The sequence below is a fragment of the Batrachochytrium dendrobatidis genome (genome assembly GCF_000203795.2).
Source record: "Batrachochytrium dendrobatidis JAM81 unplaced genomic scaffold BATDEscaffold_4, whole genome shotgun sequence".
NCBI classification, from domain to species: domain Eukaryota; kingdom Fungi; phylum Chytridiomycota; class Chytridiomycetes; order Rhizophydiales; genus Batrachochytrium; species Batrachochytrium dendrobatidis.
Window position 1 is genome coordinate 1,402,644 of NW_006281102.1, and position 19,916 is coordinate 1,422,559.

General features: G+C 41.3%; 12 protein-coding genes across 12 annotated transcripts; 8 read left to right on the top strand and 4 right to left on the bottom strand.

Annotated features, from left to right (window-relative positions):
- The first annotated feature begins 2 nt into the window (after positions 1-2).
- BATDEDRAFT_34894 (uncharacterized protein) lies at positions 3-2,357 on the top strand. The gene is made up of 4 exons (XM_006677968.1): positions 3-1,486; positions 1,582-1,886; positions 1,946-2,015; positions 2,105-2,357. Exons 1-4 carry the CDS (start codon positions 13-15, stop codon positions 2,281-2,283), a joined length of 2,028 nt encoding a protein of 675 aa, XP_006678031.1. The 5' UTR covers positions 3-12; the 3' UTR covers positions 2,284-2,357.
- Positions 2,358-2,962: 605 nt separating this feature from the next.
- BATDEDRAFT_87646 (uncharacterized protein) lies at positions 2,963-4,378 on the bottom strand (the record flags this gene model as incomplete). The annotated part of the gene is made up of 1 exon (XM_006678214.1): positions 2,963-4,378. One exon carries the CDS (start codon positions 4,376-4,378, stop codon positions 2,963-2,965), a length of 1,416 nt encoding a protein of 471 aa, XP_006678277.1.
- A 106-nt stretch (positions 4,379-4,484) lies between these two features.
- Positions 4,485-5,251, bottom strand: BATDEDRAFT_24217 (uncharacterized protein; the record flags this gene model as incomplete). Its single annotated transcript, XM_006677874.1, has 2 exons — positions 4,485-4,701; positions 4,755-5,251. The coding sequence occupies 2 exons, from the start codon at positions 5,249-5,251 to the stop codon at positions 4,485-4,487; spliced, it is 714 nt and encodes a 237-aa protein (XP_006677937.1).
- Positions 5,252-5,332: 81 nt separating this feature from the next.
- Positions 5,333-5,647, top strand: BATDEDRAFT_87912 (uncharacterized protein; the record flags this gene model as incomplete). The annotated part of the gene is made up of 1 exon (XM_006678109.1): positions 5,333-5,647. One exon carries the CDS (start codon positions 5,333-5,335, stop codon positions 5,645-5,647), a length of 315 nt encoding a protein of 104 aa, XP_006678172.1.
- A 1-nt stretch (position 5,648) lies between these two features.
- Positions 5,649-6,239, top strand: BATDEDRAFT_24218 (uncharacterized protein; the record flags this gene model as incomplete). Its single annotated transcript, XM_006677875.1, has 1 exon — positions 5,649-6,239. The coding sequence occupies one exon, from the start codon at positions 5,649-5,651 to the stop codon at positions 6,237-6,239; it is 591 nt and encodes a 196-aa protein (XP_006677938.1).
- Positions 6,240-6,379: 140 nt separating this feature from the next.
- On the bottom strand, positions 6,380-7,251 carry BATDEDRAFT_24219 (uncharacterized protein; the record flags this gene model as incomplete). The annotated part of the gene is made up of 2 exons (XM_006677876.1): positions 6,380-6,935; positions 7,028-7,251. The coding sequence occupies 2 exons, from the start codon at positions 7,249-7,251 to the stop codon at positions 6,380-6,382; spliced, it is 780 nt and encodes a 259-aa protein (XP_006677939.1).
- A 489-nt stretch (positions 7,252-7,740) lies between these two features.
- Positions 7,741-9,375, top strand: BATDEDRAFT_34895 (uncharacterized protein). The gene is made up of 4 exons (XM_006677969.1): positions 7,741-7,804; positions 7,987-8,161; positions 8,310-8,315; positions 8,406-9,375. The coding sequence occupies exons 1-4, from the start codon at positions 7,776-7,778 to the stop codon at positions 9,357-9,359; spliced, it is 1,164 nt and encodes a 387-aa protein (XP_006678032.1). The 5' UTR covers positions 7,741-7,775; the 3' UTR covers positions 9,360-9,375.
- Positions 9,376-9,880: 505 nt separating this feature from the next.
- BATDEDRAFT_34896 (uncharacterized protein) lies at positions 9,881-10,604 on the top strand. The gene is made up of 3 exons (XM_006677970.1): positions 9,881-10,099; positions 10,173-10,390; positions 10,452-10,604. The coding sequence occupies exons 1-3, from the start codon at positions 9,931-9,933 to the stop codon at positions 10,488-10,490; spliced, it is 426 nt and encodes a 141-aa protein (XP_006678033.1). The 5' UTR covers positions 9,881-9,930; the 3' UTR covers positions 10,491-10,604.
- An 827-nt stretch (positions 10,605-11,431) lies between these two features.
- BATDEDRAFT_36874 (uncharacterized protein) lies at positions 11,432-12,500 on the top strand. The gene is made up of 3 exons (XM_006678016.1): positions 11,432-11,687; positions 11,810-12,027; positions 12,115-12,500. Exons 1-3 carry the CDS (start codon positions 11,525-11,527, stop codon positions 12,430-12,432), a joined length of 699 nt encoding a protein of 232 aa, XP_006678079.1. The 5' UTR covers positions 11,432-11,524; the 3' UTR covers positions 12,433-12,500.
- Positions 12,501-12,623: 123 nt separating this feature from the next.
- On the bottom strand, positions 12,624-15,005 carry BATDEDRAFT_24223 (uncharacterized protein; the record flags this gene model as incomplete). Its single annotated transcript, XM_006677877.1, has 3 exons — positions 12,624-12,764; positions 12,920-14,667; positions 14,882-15,005. 3 exons carry the CDS (start codon positions 15,003-15,005, stop codon positions 12,624-12,626), a joined length of 2,013 nt encoding a protein of 670 aa, XP_006677940.1.
- Positions 15,006-15,785: 780 nt separating this feature from the next.
- Positions 15,786-17,687, top strand: BATDEDRAFT_87914 (protein-lysine N-methyltransferase; the record flags this gene model as incomplete). The annotated part of the gene is made up of 2 exons (XM_006678110.1): positions 15,786-15,987; positions 16,066-17,687. The coding sequence occupies 2 exons, from the start codon at positions 15,786-15,788 to the stop codon at positions 17,685-17,687; spliced, it is 1,824 nt and encodes a 607-aa protein (XP_006678173.1).
- Positions 17,688-18,243: 556 nt separating this feature from the next.
- Positions 18,244-18,789, top strand: BATDEDRAFT_24225 (uncharacterized protein; the record flags this gene model as incomplete). The annotated part of the gene is made up of 1 exon (XM_006677878.1): positions 18,244-18,789. One exon carries the CDS (start codon positions 18,244-18,246, stop codon positions 18,787-18,789), a length of 546 nt encoding a protein of 181 aa, XP_006677941.1.
- Positions 18,790-19,916: the final 1,127 nt, after the last annotated feature.

Consider the following 19,916-nt stretch of genomic DNA (forward strand, 5'->3'; position numbering starts at 1 on the left):
TTGGGTTGGAATATGTGCAATTTTTCAGAAGGAATGGATATTTCGTATCCGACTGCTACTCCGTCTTATACAGATGCTGAGGAGCAGTCGACTGAGATGGATATGTTTATTACGGTTCCATCTCAGGAACCTCTTCCTGTCTACCAATCTCCTGTTGAACCTATTCCTGGTTACAACAGTTTTCAGTCAAAAAGCAGCCACGTTTGTGATGTTGATGTCAAGGATCTTGCTGATCCAGGGGTTCAGGGAGGGTTGAAAACATGTTTGGACACTGCTACCACTACCATTGTTTATAGCAAACCTCAAAAACCCTTGTCTAGAGTGGTCTCTACTACTGTTTTGGCCCTAGTGGCCGTGAGTGCTGTTGCCATGTGTATTGCCCATCTGAGCATGCAGCTGGGGTTGACTATTCCATCCATCCCATGGCTACATTCAGCTCATAGCAGTCCTGTAATCCAGGCTCTGCCAGATAGAGTCTTTTCGCATCTGGCTAATCTTGAATCTATTGCTGATCAACATGGAGGTTCCCGTTCTGTAGCTACTGGTCATCCAGCCTCTGTAGATTATGTTTTATCTCATCTGTATGCTATGAATTCAACATTCAATGTATGGACAGAAGATGTCCTTATCAAGACGCAAGTAGATCGTCGGCCACCAGCAGTCAGTATTTTTGATTATACTCAATCAACTTTACTTTCAAACCTCAGTCCTGGTATCTCGCTACTGCGTCACAGGGGTAAACATGGCAAAGAAACCGTGTTCAAGCCTCACTCCGATGTAGCGGTTGTTCCTGGCAGTGGATCTGCTACTGTTCTGGATGGTATTTTGCGAGTAGTTGATTCTTGCGATGTGTTTGATGACCAAAGTGAAGATATGGCCACGAAGCACAAGAAAAAGAGCCAGGACTGGGTTGCAGTCATTGGGCCTTACAAGTCAACCAGCTGCTCTCCATGCGGTCGTCTAGCAGCTGCAGTGCGTTTGGGAGCCAAAGCAGCAATCGTGTATTCTACCCCAGGTGGTCAAAAAGGATATGCTCGATCACTCGCACCAACTCCGCTCTCCTGTGTCAGATACGGTATTGCCGAGGAGTTGCTAAGCAAGATTGCAATTGTATCTCTGTCCGACTCGGCTGCATTTACACTTTTGGAGCGTATGAGTGCCTTTGCTTCATCCACTTTTGTGTTTGGCGGTAAACATGATTTATCGAAAAAGCGTAAAGTAGTGACAGATTTGAGAGTGGACATTGATGTTCAGAGCAGCTACACGGAAATTGTATCGAAAAATGTTTTGGCAGAAACGCACGCTGGCAATGACGAACGTATTGTAATTTTTGGATCGCATCTAGACTCTGTCCCTGCTGGACCAGGAATCAACGATGATGGATCAGGAGCCATGGCCACTCTGGAGCTTGCTACGGCATTCCATGAATCTGCCTTGGCCGCTTCGACTGTGCAAAAACTGCGATTTGCTTGGTGGACTGGAGAAGGTAATTGGGTTTGAACCAAGGTGTCGGTAAAAGGGATGTAAAGCTAATATTGATTTCAACTGCCATGATACACATTCAACAATTCTTGACCAAAGAAATCGGACTGCTGGGATCTACAGCTTATGTTAAAAAAATGGCTGATACCAACAAAACTCTATTGAGCCATCACAAAGCCAATATTGACTCGGATATGATTGCATCCCCCAACTTTGTTCGTGGTATATGGGATGGAGGCGCAATTGTAGATAGTGTAGTTCGTCGTAGATGTAAAACCCTTCATGATTTGTTTGCTACTTGGTTTGGCACGAAAGGTCTGCCTACTGTGCCATTTCCCTTTAATGGTCGCAGTGATTTTGAGCCATTCCTTCAAGCTGGCATTCCTGCTGGAGGTGTCATTACTGTAAGTCTTTTAATCAAGTTTTAGATGTTGGGGATTTTTATACTAATATGTATGTGTAGGGAGAAGATGAAATCAAAACCATTGAGGGTGCAGCTCTTTTTGGCGGGCTACCAGGCATTGTCCTTGATCGTAAGTTGGCTGCTATTTACATGCTTGACACCTGTCTGTTCTATATTTCATGTCAACTAACCATAAAACTTGCACCGCTGTATCTATAGCATGCTACCACCAAGACTGCGATCGGCTTGCCGGTCTTGTCAATGAAGATATTATGATCCAGAATTTAGAGGCTCTTGCCCATGTTCTCGAGGTTTTGTCTATCACGGCAGATATTGAAAGTTTTCTCGATGCTGGTGTTCCCACAACATCGAATTACAATCCTATTCACGCAAAATAGAACACTTCTGCATCCACCTTGCAGTTACTGCCTCTATTTTACTTTGAAATAAACAATGGTTAAATCTTTATTGCATTTTTATTAAAAGTCGGTTACTTTAATACACGACATTCATCATATGATACACAACCTATAGTTTAGAACCAAGACTGTCCTGATTGACATGACCCTACATTGCACAATCACCAGATCCATCCATTACAATCCAAATATCGGATTCGACTGTTGTAATCCAACTATTTTGTATTCTAAACATTCACAGATACATTTGCACTCTAGTTCAAGAAACCAATGATTGCACATCTCGGAAATGCAAGTATTGTTTCCGTGTCGATCGTATAGTATTTGTTTGGATACAAGGAAGTTGAAGATCAAACATGTGAAATTGGCTGGAACTGTAATGTAAATACTGCTTGAAACATTTTAGTCTTGTATACAAAATAAGCATGGATGAGACCAATGTGACTTTATCAAGCAGTTTAGAGGGTACACTATTGTCCAGTAAATTTGGTAGAAATCAGAACCAATCAAACATGAGACTGGTTGTTGATCATGTATTTTGGTACTCTTATTTAGTATTTCGTTTTACGTGAATACGGCAGTGAATTATGTTTAAAAGCCGATGACAATTCGTTGTTTGGATCTCAAGAGTTTATTGAGTATAGAAATAGGATTTCCTTCACATCTTGGACACCAACTTGGACGGATCTGCATCCTTAGGCTTATCAAATCGGCCACGTGGCAGAAATACAGCAGGTAGATCTACAACATTTGAAGCATTTGTAGCATCTACACCCAGAGTCATATCTGCAACAGCCTTTCCACACAAGAAGGCTCTGGCAATGCCATGACCTGAAAATCCAGCACAAATCAATTCATTTTTGCGATTGGGAATAGGACCCACAAGCGGCATATGATCACTTGTAAATCCCATGATTCCTGCCCATTCTTCTTGAACCTTGACAGTTCCATCGGAATCGCCTGATTTGACCTCGGGACATTCGGTTGACATGAACGTTTTGAGTGCATTGGACACAACTGGGTCAAGTACGCCATCGTTTGAGTTGCCGACTTCAAAGCCTGGAGCAAGGTATCGCATACCACCTAGTACCACACGATTATCCTCTCGCGATGACAGATAATCATAACCCGAATGGGCCTTGATGGCACAGTCCCATGGCAGTACCTTCAACTCGTTTGTAACCACCACTTGGTTTTTGACAGGAGTAATGTCTACAGTGGGAAGCAATGCAGAAGAGTAGGCATTGGTGCAGTACACAACTTTGCCAGCACTCACGTTTCCTTTTTCGGTCATCACGTTCAACGCATACTTGGATGCAGGAGTAGATTGCATGGCTTCTACACGATCAACGCGGGTATAAGTCGAAACATCCAGCTGGAGCAAACCATTCGAGTCGGCAGCAATACGCTTTGCTTGATTCAGCAAGCTTGCTACCAATCTACCGGATCGCATACGCCAAACATACTTGTTGTGCACTGCACCAATAACACCACAGACATTGGGTACCAGCTGGCGAGTTTGCTGCTCAGACCACATCGTCACTCCCCATTCAGGACATCCCTCTGCCTGCATTGCAGCAATATTTTCTTTCCAGGAGCGCACTTCATCTTCTGTATAGAGAAGGTTAACACCACCTTTTGGATAAAAATAGAGACAAGGATCAGCAGGATCGCCAGCGGTGCACGCTTTGTTAAGGGCCAATGCAGTCTTGGCGGTTGCATGGCAGTTGTCGAGATCAAAGCGGATGAGGTGGGCAGCAGTGGACCGACCATACTTACCAGCCAATGCAGGCCATGAGTCCAACAGACCAGGCCACATGAGACCACCGTTTCTTCCTGTTGCACCACCGGATATATCCCTTGCATCCAAAAGCAGAATCCTCAGTGGAGTTGGTTTGGGTAGAGACTGGAATCGCTCAGCCAGGTGAAAGACTGTACTTGCACCTGAAATGCCAGTGCCAATAACCACAATATCTGCTGCTGAAGGCAAAGCAGATATTGTAGGAATCCTGCCCTTGATGCTTTTGAGCCAGTAGGATGAAGGCAATGGCTTGGGATGTGGAAACGGCGACATGTTTGTGTAAAGTCAAGCTGGCCCTAACCACTCGAGTTCAAGACAACGAACTCTTCAAACCACTACACTCATGTCATAAAAACTCGATAAAATCAACCATATATTATTAAGAAGGATTACATTGCACATCTTCTTTAGATGCGGGTGCAACTCCCGTTAACTCACGTCGCTCCAGTCGATCCTTTTGCTCCAGCTCCAAGATTGCTGCCGGTTTATTGTAAATAATCACCAGTGTGTTGCTTCCCCAATCTGTAGTAAGACTGGATTGCTGCAATGGAATGCCCGCTCTGTCCATGTCTGGAATTGGAATTCGAGCAAAATACCTACACGGATAGTTAGTTATAAATTTAAACTCTAGTTCAATCAGCTGTCATACTTTTTGTTGGTGGTACGGACAACCATCTTGCGTAGAGTGGTATCTACATGCACTTGGTAGACATCTTTTGGCCAGGGTAGATTCCGGATACGCCATACAAACTGCGTTCGAGTGTCTTTCCTCACTAAATAAGGATTGGACGCACTCTCCGCCATGAGAGCATCTCCCATGGCCAGTAACTGGCTAGATCCAGCACCAGACTCGGCCAAGGCACTGCCCTTGGTTCCAACAACTGTTCGGTTCGATTCGCCTACTTCGTACTCCCACGGACTCCATGCACCCAGAGTTGTCTTGTGTCGCCATTTACGGACAACAAGGTCATCGGACTTGAGGTCGTAGTCTTCAACACATTCGCGAAAGTCGGAATAGGTCGAGTGAATACGTTTGTAGCCACCTTGAACTATGGCTGTCCGTGTTGGTTTAAGTGTCGATGGAATCGTTTGAAGTTGTGTATTCGTCTTGACATCAGTAGAAGAATGCGCACCAGATTTGAGCATATTTGAGCGTTGGAGTTTAAAATCCAGAAATCTCGTTTTTATCCTTTTGTCGTGCTGCAGACACTTATTTGACGATCGAGCATGGTGGTGCAGTCTGGAACTTTGCTATTTGTAGTGGGCACTACTGCTCTGACACTTCCATCTCTCATGTCCACTTACTATCTAAATCTGGGTCTGTCCTCACCTCTATTCTCTCCTGCATATATCCGTCAGCATGGGTTTTTTACTTTTCAATCGAGACCTTCATTTGCCATATCTGGACCATCAACATCTCTAGTTACTCACATGTTCCACCATGTTGATATAATGCAAGTTGTGTGTTTACAACTCTTTTTGTATTCTGTTAGCTTGATTCTCAGACCATTTTACCTTGTACAACAGGCACTGGATGAATAACATGTTTGCTATTACCATATCTGCATTCTCGCTGGATCTAGGGCTTATTGCAACATCGATTGTATTTTTTGGTGGAGGCATTGCTGGAGCACTTTCACAGGCTCTTGAACGACTACTTTTCAGAGATGCTCAAGGAAACTTTTCTCTTCAGCCAATCTGCGACACCATTACTACCCTTTGGTGCACCACAACGGACTGGATTCTTCGCCGTCCATCACAAGACCAGCCAATAGTGGGATACTTTTCTCGCCTATTTTTCCCCACATATGCAATCTGTGGTGCTAGCGGTGGAGCGTTTGCTCTCACTGGTGCAGAATTCTATTTAATCTATGCAGAAATATGGCGTATACTCACTAATCGAGATAAATTCAAGCGGGATGCAAGACATAAAAGATTAGCAAATCTGATTGCGATGCTTTTTCAGCGTGCACTGGGTGTAGGTGTACAAATGGCAGCGTTGTTGGATTTATTTGGAATGGGTGCAGATCGATCAGTATTTAGCGACATGGTACCGCAGATTGGGCATAGTGCTCATGTTGGCGGATTTTTGTCTGGTGTAGCCATCATGTCTGTAATAGATTGGGTTTTTTGATACCAAATATAAGATCACTAGCGCTATTTGTTACAATATAGTGTTGGCAAGCAATGATTCTCGGATAGTTTCAGGTGCAGTTTCTAGTAAAGCAGCACAAATTTGCTTTTATTCAACCATCTGTACTTGAACATGCTCAGTCACAGAATTCCAGGAATAATAGCCATTCGATTCCGAGGATACCGATCGCCAAACTTATTTTTATACCATTGATGACATTTTAAAGCCCTCGTTACCATATTTACACAGCTGAACACCAACATCAAGATACTTGCTGGACTTGGTGCGGCAATAGCGAACCCAGTCCATTCAATAATCTCACCGAGATAATGAGGAGATGATACAAATGCAAACCATCCACGCAGCGGAATCGCATAATACCCTCTTGACTGTATGTCTGTTCCCTCTTCACCACCAGTTATGTTATGATCAGCCTCGCGTCGACTGTTGCTTCGACGTAAATCGAAAAGAATATTGTCACATGTGATGTTGACGTACATGCCGAATATGAACATTGCAACACCAATACAGAATCGGATGTCAGTGATTTGGGTATGGGAGAGGGATTCTGCACCAAAGTGGCCTATCCATCGACCGTTGAGATAGCCGTTGGTGAGATTGTAAGCAATTCCAGAAAAAATGACGTAGATGGATATGGGTGAGATGGATGGAGCTCTTAATGGAAAAATAATGGATCTACATAGTAGTACGAGTATTGTAATGAATATGGTTAGTTTGCTGCAGCATTTGATCGATTGAGCAAAAAGTCTAATGAAATGATTGATTACCTGTTTATATAATGTACTATCCACATGGTTATAAGCACCCACTGTACACTTGAAAGCTCAAGTCCATTCCACAAACAAGGTACTGTAAAGGCATAAAGTGGTACAGATTCAAAGATTGGCCAGGCAAGCTTTCCTTGAATCATCCGTCCGAATCCAGGCCTACCAAACTTTCCTATATATTGAGATACCAAGGACAGCACAAGAGAATGAGCGGTGAATGGCATTGCATTTTACAAAAGATAGCATTCTGATCTAGTCGACTGTGTTTACCATATGGAGCTGAAATATAGAGCAGATTAACAAAAACAATCAATGTAATGACGCACTGATAAAGAATGACCGCAGAGTACAGTTGCTGCTCAGTTTGAAACATAAAATTGAGGGTAAGAACAGAAGCGGGTCTTGAATGACGGAGTGTCAGATGCAGATCGAGCAGTGAAAGGCAATTGGACAACAGGAACAATATGAAATATTCAGGCTAATAATGCAAAAAGTTTTAAATGCAATGTCCAAATTAGCACGAATCTAGAAAAATAAATGTAGATTACATGCTCAGTAAGTGAATGATCGTTTTATAAGAGATCAGATGATAGACTTTGAATGCAGCGTAAAACACTCGAATCAACAGTTTCGGAACGAAAGTTGGTGGAATAGTCGGAATCCCGATATAAATACTGTGGATTGAATTTATTGAAATGTATTCGCAATTATCCAACCATTATTGCATACACACTGCTGACTATTCACCATGGGCAAAGGTACTCTTGCTATTGCCAGGTACTTTGTTTTGTTCATTATTTTGGATACTTTTTAGTCTAGACATTGCATGTTCTGCAAGTGTAGATGCATTGCTCAAATCGCTATTATCATGCTGAGCATAAGATACATAGTGTAGACTTGGACTGCATTCACTTTCTTGTAGGCTTGACATCTAACTTGCTTTTAATTCAACCTGGTAGTGTTTTTATTGGAGTTGGTACTTTAATGGTACTTCAGATGGGCTGTGAACCCTACAACAGGCCATTGATAAACCAATGCTCTGTGTCAGATCTGCTGCAGAGGGACCCTAATGAGTTGCCTCCTTTTTATCGCACTGGTCTGCCTGTCGTTGACAATATTGGATGCTTCTTGACTGTATGTGGATATCTTGCTTTATTTGAATGTTTTGATTCAGTTGACTGGACAAAAGATGGTCCGGACATTTTGTGTATATGAATGGCACTGAATAAGCTAATATTATACGCCTTATATCCCTATTTGCCAATCTAAATCGATACGGTAGACTTTTGTAAGTGCCAATATTTAATTTATTGCATGCTATTACTGAAATATGATTCAATCTGACCATGTGAGCCAATCTATTCAATAAATGCTCTAGTTTAATGACGCCAAATCTTCCGATCTAAATATATTTATACTTCGTTCGGTTGCCAGTTCAGCCATGGCCTTTTTCATTATTGCCGCCATTGAAAGTACCCGCACTACGTCCCGCTTATTTGCTCGTTGGTATCTCGCCGTTGCCGTCATCGCACAAGGTTTTGGCATGTGTGTTGCATCTACGTTGCTTTGGCTTCCGTCACTTATGATGGGTTATTCGGGAAAAAACAAACATGGAGCACTTAGATCTGGCATAGTATGGACGATTGCCATACTTCAGCTTATTCCTACCATTGCGGTTCTCATTATGATAGAGGGACCTTCGAATATAGACACGCTTGCATTTACAGTATTTGTATTCACTTATGCGCCGATTGTTATGCCATTGGTGTGGATTCCTGTCGGTCTGCTACTCTACATTATATATGGTCCAGTGCATACAATTCCCAATGCCATGCGCACTGGAAGTCGTGTTGCACATGTTTTGTACGAAGTCCTTAGTGTTGCATCTGCCGTGTATTGGCTCTATTCTCTTTGGGCTCTTGTATTTCCACTAAATATACTTCCTTCTGCTATATTGCCCACCACTCTTTCTCAATTTACATCGCTACTACAATCATCCTGGTCTATTGAATCCATTTCCGCGGCCTTCATGTCAATAGAACAGGTTCAATCTACAGAGCTCATGAGCATTTTTGACGATATTGTGAGAACTGCCATTCATCCTACCGGTAAAGAACTAGTTGGGTTCTTTTTGGGCGTGGATCTACTTGTTGTATGGCTTGCAATGATCTTGTGGTCTGGAGTGGAAGACGGAATATGCACTTCACTTCGAATGGTTGTAGGTGGAATAGTGTTTGGACCTGGTGCTAGTATCTTTTCGTATGCTGCCAGAAGGGAAACAAGACTTGGCGGTTTAAATCATTCTGCATATGCTAAATCAAAGATTGAGTAAAGATCAGTTTCAACATATCACTTGCTTTTAAAATATTGTATACTTTTATTGAATGATGCTGGATTTCGGGTTTCAACTACTCGGATATTAGTTTCGCATCCATGAATATCAGGCTATAAACAATTGCTTTAGTTGAGCAGCCATAGCGCCTCACGCATGCCCACATATAGATTAATGTTTGCTTTTGAACCATATGTATGTCCACAAAGCATGTTTCAAAGTATTAAATGCAGATGCTTGGACATATTGCTTTTATGTTTGCGTTATTTATTTTAATCTACAGCAATGTTACAGACTGCTGATTTTAACATTGATGCTTCCGATTTGTGTATTGTATTTCTACGGCTTTTCACCACCCTTTAAACGTGCCACCTGACAGAAAGCTGATTCGCTGGAAAATGCGCGATTTTTGCTGGGGATCCGGCTATCTGCTATGCATCTGCAGATTCATTGGCTGCCGAATCCTTCAATGAGCTATAAATATAGACAATAAATCCCGCAATTCTTGTTAAATCACTCAACATCCTAGTATCTATCAATAACCCGCGTCTTTATTACCTACCTGTTTAAAATGCTGTTTTCTTCTCTACTTGCTCTCACCGCTCTAGTTGCTTCTCCTGTTTTTGCCCATTTTAAACTTACCAACCCACCTGCTCGTGGATCTGATGAGTTGACTCAAGATCAAGGTCCTTGTGGTGGATATAATACTCCCCAAACCAGTCGTCCTGATTTTAAAAAAGGTGATTTGTGCGTTAATTCATCTCCATTCATATACAATCCTGTTGACAATTTGATACTATTTGAACTTTCAAGATTCCAAGGTTTCTATTCGCATGGCTGATAAAACTGCTGAAGCTACCGTGTATCTTGGTACAGGTGGTAACCCCACTTCGTTCCCTTACCAAATAGGCCACCAATCCTTTACCAAGATAGGTGTTTATGACATGAGTGTCGATTTTTCCAAGCTTCCTGCTTCGGTCAAGACTGGCTCTGTCGCCACTGTTCAAATTATCCTCAAGGGCGATCACGGTGTAAGTTGTATATAATGTGTTGAGATCAAACCATAGATACTGATTTTGATATTGTTTCTAGACTCTTTACCAGTGTGCCGATGTCAAGGTTGTTCGTTAAGCCCGGCTTGACATGTTATTTTACTGTCATATTCACGCAAAATAGAACACTTCTGCATCCACCTTGCAGTTACTGCCTCTATTTTACTTTGAAATAAACAATGGTTAAATCTTTATTGCATTTTTATTAAAAGTCGGTTACTTTAATACACGACATTCATCATATGATACACAACCTATAGTTTAGAACCAAGACTGTCCTGATTGACATGACCCTACATTGCACAATCACCAGATCCATCCATTACAATCCAAATATCGGATTCGACTGTTGTAATCCAACTATTTTGTATTCTAAACATTCACAGATACATTTGCACTCTAGTTCAAGAAACCAATGATTGCACATCTCGGAAATGCAAGTATTGTTTCCGTGTCGATCGTATAGTATTTGTTTGGATACAAGGAAGTTGAAGATCAAACATGTGAAATTGGCTGGAACTGTAATGTAAATACTGCTTGAAACATTTTAGTCTTGTATACAAAATAAGCATGGATGAGACCAATGTGACTTTATCAAGCAGTTTAGAGGGTACACTATTGTCCAGTAAATTTGGTAGAAATCAGAACCAATCAAACATGAGACTGGTTGTTGATCATGTATTTTGGTACTCTTATTTAGTATTTCGTTTTACGTGAATACGGCAGTGAATAGCTGCGCTATTATTTTGCTCGCTCCATCTGTCTTTTTCGATTTCTTTGCCACAAATGTCAAGCTTGATTCGATGGCCCCGTTTCACATTCATATGCCAAGGCATTTTTGCTGCGGACTAAAAAAGATTGCGTGATTTTATTTTCTTTATTGTCATCACAAACATACCAATCAGTGTGAGGGGCAAGTGGCAATATTCCCACAACTTTAAAACTGCGCTGTAAACAAATAATCTGAGCTATAAATGCGACTGGATGATAAGGCGTTTCTACTTTTTATTAACTCACCTACTAGCTGATATCTTCATCTTCTATATCAAACCTACCAGTGAATTCTTATTCACCATTTGCCATTAAGTCTGTCAGATAACCTAACTGTTGAAAATGCTTGTTGCTTGTCTTTTTGCCTTTGCTGCCATCTCTCCTGCAGCTGCACACTTCACCATGACTTCTCCACCTGCTCGTGGTACTGATGAGTTGGTTCAGGATCAAGGCCCATGTGGTGGTTTTGGCACTCCCTCTAGTAGTCGTGCTACTTTTGGTGGTGGTAAGTTGCATTTGGTTGTACTTGATTCTATGCTAATACTGATGGTTGCTACGACTTGACTCCAGCTATTTTAAACTGACAAGACCGAATTGTCTACTTTGTATTGGTTTATGTAAACTAAGATTCCAAGGTTTCTATTCGCATGGCTGATTCGGTTGCCGAAGCTGTCATCTATCTTGGTGTTGGCGATAACCCTACTTCGTTCCCTCACGAATTAGGTCGCCAATCCTTCACCAAGATTGGTGTTTATGATATGAGTGTCGATTTTTCCAAGCTCCCCGACACTGTTTCTGACAAGACTCAAGCCACTGTTCAAGTTGTATTGTCTGGAGGTCACGGTGTAAGTTGATCTGTATTTGCGATTTTATTAAAACACAATCATTATGATATGAGTGTAGTTTAATTTAAATGCATTTTTGAATATTAGACCTTGTACCAGTGCGGTGATGTTGTTGTTAACCGGCCTGCTTCCGCACCAGCACCAGCACCTTCTGCCCCGGCACCTGCCCCAGCACCAACATCTCAATCCGCTGCCGCGTCTACTGATTCTTCTCCAACATCTTCTAAACCCTCTGGATCTGCATCTTCAACCGCAACCCATGTGCATCCTAATGAAAGTGAACACACTCACTCAACCGAACAACCTGTCATGTCTGCCGCTGCATCATCTTCTGCTACAACCCTCAATCGATTTGCAGTCTTGGGTGTGATTGGAATGAGCTTGATCTACATGGGTCTCGTTTAAGTTGGTCTTGTATCATGTTTTTGCCTATTTTCAATCTAATAAATCGTGATAGTCAACTATTCAATCTCAATGGTCATCTTATTCCAAGATGCATGTGGTTTTATTGATTACAAAGTTTGACATGTAAACTTCAAATCTGCTGTTTTAAATTGGTTATTTTGGTTGGTTGATCTTTTGAAAGCAATCAGGGTTTAGTTGATGACCTGTTGGACAAGTATAAGACATAATGGGCTACATGTGTAACTACCAGTTTGGATTTGTAATACCATGCCAATAAACAGTCGCCTGACCAACCCAACTCCATCATTTTGTTGTTGGAATGGATCTGTAGGCTATAATGAATAAAAGTATTGCAGCTATGTAGATCAGCAACTTTTAAAATACTTATAGTGTAATGGAGAAATATTGCGTTTTATGCTTTATTTCTTTCCTATCAAATGTAAATCTGTATAGTTGATAAGTATGATCATAAGTAATGCTCTTATACCATCCGGTTTAGTCTATCTATAGATCGTTGTTTACGTGCAACATAATCAGCATTGCCAGATGGAATCGGAAGACCTAAAACACGCTTGACCAAATGCAGACATGAATGAAGAAGCTCTCCAAGCATGTCACTCCCACTCATAGCATTGTGCGAGTCCGTTGAGTGATTACTATTGTACCCTGAACTCTCAAGATATCCAGAGTCTATTGAAGCCAGACCAATCTCCAACGAGGCTGTACTGACAATTTGATGAATACGATGCAATGGATCGCCAGCATTTTGCTGCTTGATATTCCCACTAGCCTGCCTCAAGTGAAAACTACGATACAGTTGACTATGAGGATATAATGTCGGGTATGGTGCATGAAAAGAATGCGGGTGATAGTGACGAGGTGGCTGAAGAAGTAAAAGACTGTCGGCCAACGAAGTTGCTTTTGGTGCGGTTGGGCTTGCATTATAAAGCTCGGGTTCATTCTTGGACAAAGCATGGGTTGGTGAGGTAGTACGAGCAGGAGTGTAGTACGCATCATCTGATTCTGCCTCAGACTCTGTTGCAATGGTTTTGCATTTTGTATAAAATAGATCTGAATCAGTTTCAGCAGGATTGTCAGTCAACGCTACCAAAGTGTCGTTTTGATCCTCGGAAAGGGTATCGAGCGAAGGAGATTTACACAACCTAGAAGATGAACAAGCGGTGTTAAGCGATTCGTTTTTGAATTGATGGTCAGCAACTACAGTTGGATCCGTAATTGTAGTATTTTGGTCAAAGCTACATATAGCATCAGAGTCATGCGTCTGTTCAGCATCAACAAGAGTAGATTGTCCTTCTAGTTTAAGCGATAGCGATGACTTGCTCTTTTGTAGCATATGTGTCAGTCCAAAAGAGTTTTTTGACTGCTCTACTTCCAATGAATTATAGGCATCGCGTAGTTGAACCAGTTCATGCAGACGAGTAATTTCAAGTTGATAAGATTCTAGCTGCAACTGTAAATGAGCTGTTTGGGATTCTTGTTGATTATTAATATTTCGCAAGTGAATGTTTTCGGCATTTGTATCAATTAGTTGTAGTAAATCAGTCCGAAGACACTCGTTTTCAGCTAAAGCACTAGTCAATCTAGATTCCGTCAGGCTCAACTGTGCAAGCTTTTTGGACAGCTTAGCCTGCAACACTTCTTTTTCAGTCACGAGGGATTCCATGATATCATTGTCCATACCGACAGTTGACATCTTATTGCGTTGAGCTTCCCTTTTGACCTGTATCGATTTTTTTCTGTCAAGCTGGATTACATTGTATTTTTCTTGCACAGATGTGAATTCATCTTGAAGCACGGCAATTGTGCTCTCCAAATGCTGTATCTGTTTTTGATATGATGCATTGAGCGCTTTGTACTTTATATCTGCTGCGGTCAACTCATTTTGAATATCCATATTGGTTTTCTCGAGCTGCAGCACATACGTGTCTGGATCTTGAACTGATTTGGATAAGCGTCTAGGTGTCCATGATGGTAATGGTTGATCTTGAAAGGGTTCATCTGATGTTGTATGAAAATCAGACTCTTGAGTCTGGGCTGGCTTTACTGGGGTTTTAGAATGTGGTCGGAGATTAAGGATTCTCGGGCTAGTATAAGCAGTTGTCGTGGATGCGTGTCCTTGTTGTTGCTGTTCAAGCAAAAGGTCTTCATATGATGCCTGTAGAACATTATTAGCAAGTAGTAGCTGCTGTCCAATTTCGGCGGAGAGGGTTAGCTCTGACCATCAGTCGAACAAGGTTTTGAATTAAATGGTATCCCAGGATATTCAGATTAGTCTATATTTTCCAGAGATGGTCTATTACGCTAAGCATTCAAGCATGCCATATTTAAATATCCAACCATGCCTTCAGACGAGACAATGCATAATATGTACAGCAATGCTAGATATGGAGAATAGTACACTTGCCTCGCTCTCGTGTAGAAAGAATACTTTTTACTTCGGACAGCTCCGCGGCCAGACTTTGCGCTGATACTGCTGAATTAGAAACTACGGCTGAGTTGGATGAAGCGCAGCGACGATGGAAAGGCGCTTCAACCCTGTCAGGAACATGCATGATTGGCCTGGATGCTTTAAGTAGAAAACCATCATGGCAATCATCCATGTATTGCATATCCACCATAAATTAATCAATGGCCGTATTTTGTAGTTTATGGTAGAAATATGTTTTTATATTGGTGTAAGGTTGAAGTGGGCATGTCGAGCTCTAGATATATGCCAACAGTACAATATTTACCTTTCTTGGAAGCAGTCATGGCCGCAGAAGATGCATTGGGGGTAATTGGGCTACAGATAGAGGCTGTGATCATATATATTAGTTGCTGGACAAACCTCCGATTTTTACGAGAACGAAATTACTCGAATCTTGACTCGGTTTGATGGTGAATCAGTGATATCCATGTAGTCAATCGTTGTCAAATAAAACAAAATACCAATATAGGTCAATGCACAATTCATTTTTAGGTGTGGCATTGATAGATTGGCTTGACAGGTACTTGATTGGAGTCGGACATGCGCATGAGTCTACAGATATGTATGGCTGGCAGATACTATTTACATGCGACTTGAGGCTAGATTCGATCATGGCGGCTGTTTCAAAAACAACTCATACAGCCATTCGGCTCCTCCAAGATTGAGTGTAAATCATTGTAAATATGCCAGCGTATGTATCATCAGTTTATTCCGTATTTTAAATACACCAAATCTTTAAACTGTATACTAAATACCAATTTGGACTCTTGCCGAGCAATATCTTGCACACAGGAAATGCCATGCCAGAATCACGTGGTTGATGAAAACAGTTTTATCAAACAATTTTATTATCAACTGCATCATCATGTCACGGTTGAATATTCTCAAGCAATGGTTTGGTGAAAACAAGATTGCATACGATGAAGAAAAAATCAGGATTGAACATGACACCAACAATGGATTTAGAGTTTTTGCAAAACAAACACTAGAGGTTGGCGATATCCTCTGTGCTATTCCTAAAGAAGCCATTCTCTCCATCAAAAATTGTGGTGTGGCCGATGTTTTAGGTACTGCATTGAACATGTTTGCATGTAAATGAATTCTTGGGTTGTTTTTGAATGCTGACAGTTTTTCGACGGTGCTAGAGGAACAAGGTTTGGGCGGTCAACTTGGACTTGTCATTGCACTAATGTTTGAGCGATCGTTGGGTGAAAAGTCGCCTTGGTACGGATACATTCAGTCTCTGCCTCTTCGAGAAAACATTCCTTTATTTTGGGAAAAAGACCAACAAGCATGTTTAGATGGAACGGCAGTAGCACATTTGCTTGAACCCATGCCTAAAGATCTCAAAGCTGATTACAAAGAGCACGTTGTACCTCTTGTTAAAGAAAACAGCAAAGTATTCAATGCTGCCAAAATGACATTTGATGATTTTACTGCCGCTACTTCGTTGGTAACCTCGAGAGCATTCAGAGTGGATGTGTATCATGAAGAAGCAATGGTTCCATTGGCAGATCTGTTTAATCATAGAACAGACGGCGAACATGTTCATTTTGAAACCAATGCGCAGGTGTGTTATTACTGCGGTGCAAGCGGAGTTTGCGAATGTGACATGGTGTCGAGTTCTGAAGGTTCAAGCGATGAGGATTGGGAAGATCTTGCTGCGGATAACGAGCTCGAGATTGATCATGATAGCGAATCGGATAGCGAGAACGAGATCGTTTCTGATCGTAAAGAATGGGCAGAAAAGGGTAGTAAGGAAAGTGACACTGAATCTGTATGCAGCTGTCCTTCCGACCTGTATTGCACAGACTCGGAAGATGAAAGCGAAGATGAGTTGATTGACGATGGCATCCTGGCTGCTGACATGATTGAAATGTCAGTGGTATTGTCTGCAAAACGTGGCGAGGAGATTTTCAATACCTACGGTACTCACTCCAACGCCGATCTACTGAGTCGATACGGATTTGCAGAATCAAATAACCCATATTCAACAGCAGTAATTTTATCATCAGATGTTGTCAAGCAAGCAGCCAAACTTTATTCTTCAAAATCAGCCATTGAAGCCCGTCTTGTTTTCTTGAATGAAAAGTTTCCAGATCTCATGCATGATCTGCTTGGAACCATATCTAGGAATCAAAAACTCGATACACCAGCACACGATCATCAGCCGGATCAAACAGAGCTTGGGTGTTGTGATGAAGACAATCACGACCACCACAGTGAAATGGATGACGAGGAGGTTGAAGTCGATCTTGATTACATGCATATTGGCTACGATGGACATCCTTCACTCGTCACATTGTGTACTGTTGCAGTTCTTGTTGCTGACAACGCACTTTTTAGTTTCTGGAATCAAGACTTATCCTCTGCTTTAGAATACTTTATGCGCATTCACAATGGCGTTTGGAAAGATACTATCGTTGTGCCTGTCAGCAAAAAAAACAGTAGGAAGCATAGCAGAGCCAGTTCTAAATCAAACTCTTTTGTCGTGACGCAAAAAGCTAAAACACCCACAACCAATGTATCTGATGGCTGCTCCCCAACTAAAATTGCAGTCTTCCAGTTTATTAGCCAACTTTGTGCATACCAACTAAAACGTTACCCGACCAATCTTCAAACTGATCGTCAGCAACTTCAACTACTTGAGCAGTCCAATATATCTACTCAAGATTCCATGCACATCAAGTTTGCACTGATTGTGCGTATTCAAGAAAAAACAATCTTGAAGCATGCTATTGGAATCTGCGATGGTATTGAGCTGTGATGTAGATGCATCATACATACTCTAATCACTCTTGATTGAATATCCGAGTTGGCTTGAATAGACAATAAATACATGATTGAAGGATACTTGGTCATGCATCTACTATCAGTAATAATGAAATATTTAATATATTGAACTATCAACTGCATATATAATTGTACAATGTTGAGTGATACTCGAAGCAGTTGGCCAAGGAGTAGATGGAGTCTACCACTCAACCCTGTTAAAGTCAGAGTAGTTGTGCATGATGCAACCACTGCCAATCCATTGCGCTATGAACCACATCCACCCTGCCAAGTGCACATGTAATCAGTTGAAGCTTTGCTACCAATATCAGCATGGCTTGTAGTGTACAAATCCGGAAAAATACTCTGCAGTACATGGTTTGTGGATCATTTTAAACTTTAATGACACAGAGTAACCCTTGCTTCGTGTACCTCGCCCTCAAGTCGCTCTTACATCCATAACATCACTAACATACCCTTTCATTATAAATACTTGCATGGCTACCTTGCTTTATTTGAGCAGCTTCATCTAGACACTCTTGCATCCACAAATGAATCCAACTCTGCTATACGTCGTGTCAATCTTTTTGGTTAGTGCCAGTGCTCTCAACCCAGTATCGCAAAGTAGCAGTCCTTTGTCGGATTCCCTGTCACTATCACACATTCAGCGCAGATCCCCACAACCACCGAGATTGCAGGCGTATAGATTGTGGAACCAAGCAGCCCAAGAAACCACGCTAGCCATGTCCAAATTTAAAATAAGCGCCCGAACACTTCAGGAATCCATTAAACTGTTTCTCGCCCAACAGGAAAAGATAGAGCGATTTGGTGGTTTGAGTGAGACTGAAAGAATGGTAAAGCATGACGAAACTCCTTCAGTACAGGAAATTCGATTGAGATCTGATCTTGAAAAGATGATCGATGCAAAACAGAAGTTGGACTATGCAAGGGAAGTTCAATCAAAGGCTTTGGAAGCAAAAAATGCAGTTTCAAAAGGCAATCATGCAACTCCTCCAAGCAGCCCTGCACTTTCGAGTATTCCTGAAGAGCCCGTTAAGAAATCAGCATTTGAAATCACCAGCGTCAAAGATATTTAGTGATTGTCGTCAATCTACTAGTTTAGTTTATGATGTGCAGAATTTTGACAATCTTGATATTTCTAATTTGAAATAAAACAATTATGCTATTTTATAATCAAGCCTGTTGGTACTATTTTGCTAGGAAAGTCTTGGATCAGTAGATAATATAGCTTGAGTATGAATACAGAGTTGTCAGTCTGAATTAGATTGGTCGTTTACTTTTATACTCGAGTATACTCTAAATAGTTTAAAGATTACTTTTGCAACATTGGAAGCTCAATCATGCAGAGATACATAAACAGTAAGGAGACAACAAATGTTGTTTTGAGCAGCTACAGAAAAATGTATTGCTGGATTGTCCAAAGCACCAGTTTACATCTACTAGGCTTGAAGTCATAGAGTGGAACCAAAGCACGGAAACATGCATTCAGGTTGTACTGGCAGATACAACTTGAATGATTCGATTATATATATCAAAGTAGCTTTAAATGAAACACCCAACCAACTTATTTCTGGTTATATTTACATATTGTTTGTCTTGATGATTGGTTGTTTATTATCACATTCAAACCAATGGAGTGATTGCAAAACTTTGATTACAACAGCTATTTTGATGTCTGATATCACAAGTCAAGGAGCTGAGCAACAATCTGTTCAATGCTGTCTGAAGTGTATTTGATACATAAAGCATTACGCATACTAGTTCAATCATTTAAAGATATTCTGCATGTCTGATGCATTATTGTTTGAGAATACTATATTTGGATTGGTTTAAGCTACATCCCTTGATCATTGGCAGGTCAGTAGCTTGAGCCCTCATTCATCATACCAGCCAATCTATAGTAGCCCAGTCTATCCATTGCTTTCACCAAATATTTCCTGTGCAAGTCTAACGTCCCTTGTATTTGGTGGTCTACTAAATCATCAAAAGGGAGGACACTGTGTAACCAAGACTCAATAACCAAGATAGTCAGCAAAGCATATATTGGCATTTCTATACACAATCCATGCAAATAGGGAGTGACCCTGTTCCCATCCCTGACAATCCACAATACATGTGTAGAACAGCGACTATTAGCTGTGTAGTGTCACACAGATCTGTCAGTATGCCTTGGCCCAATATGAATATAAAAGGCTCGATATAA

Coding starts and splice junctions, on each gene's coding strand:
- BATDEDRAFT_34894 (XM_006677968.1), top strand. CDS start 13: ATGTGCAATTTTTCAGAAGGAATGGATATTTCGTATCCGACTGCTACT. Junction 1,487..1,581: donor TGCTTGGTGGACTGGAGAAG/GTAATTGGGTTT, acceptor TCTTGACCAAAG/AAATCGGACTGCTGGGATCT. Junction 1,887..1,945: donor CTGCTGGAGGTGTCATTACT/GTAAGTCTTTTA, acceptor ATGTATGTGTAG/GGAGAAGATGAAATCAAAAC.
- BATDEDRAFT_34895 (XM_006677969.1), top strand. CDS start 7,776: ATGGGCAAAGGTACTCTTGCTATTGCCAG. Junction 7,805..7,986: donor GGTACTCTTGCTATTGCCAG/GTACTTTGTTTT, acceptor TCAACCTGGTAG/TGTTTTTATTGGAGTTGGTA.
- BATDEDRAFT_34896 (XM_006677970.1), top strand. CDS start 9,931: ATGCTGTTTTCTTCTCTACTTGCTCTCACCGCTCTAGTTGCTTCTCCT. Junction 10,100..10,172: donor TCGTCCTGATTTTAAAAAAG/GTGATTTGTGCG, acceptor TGAACTTTCAAG/ATTCCAAGGTTTCTATTCGC. Junction 10,391..10,451: donor TCCTCAAGGGCGATCACGGT/GTAAGTTGTATA, acceptor TATTGTTTCTAG/ACTCTTTACCAGTGTGCCGA.
- BATDEDRAFT_36874 (XM_006678016.1), top strand. CDS start 11,525: ATGCTTGTTGCTTGTCTTTTTGCCTTTGCTGCCATCTCTCCTGCAGCT. Junction 11,688..11,809: donor TCGTGCTACTTTTGGTGGTG/GTAAGTTGCATT, acceptor ATGTAAACTAAG/ATTCCAAGGTTTCTATTCGC. Junction 12,028..12,114: donor TATTGTCTGGAGGTCACGGT/GTAAGTTGATCT, acceptor TTTGAATATTAG/ACCTTGTACCAGTGCGGTGA.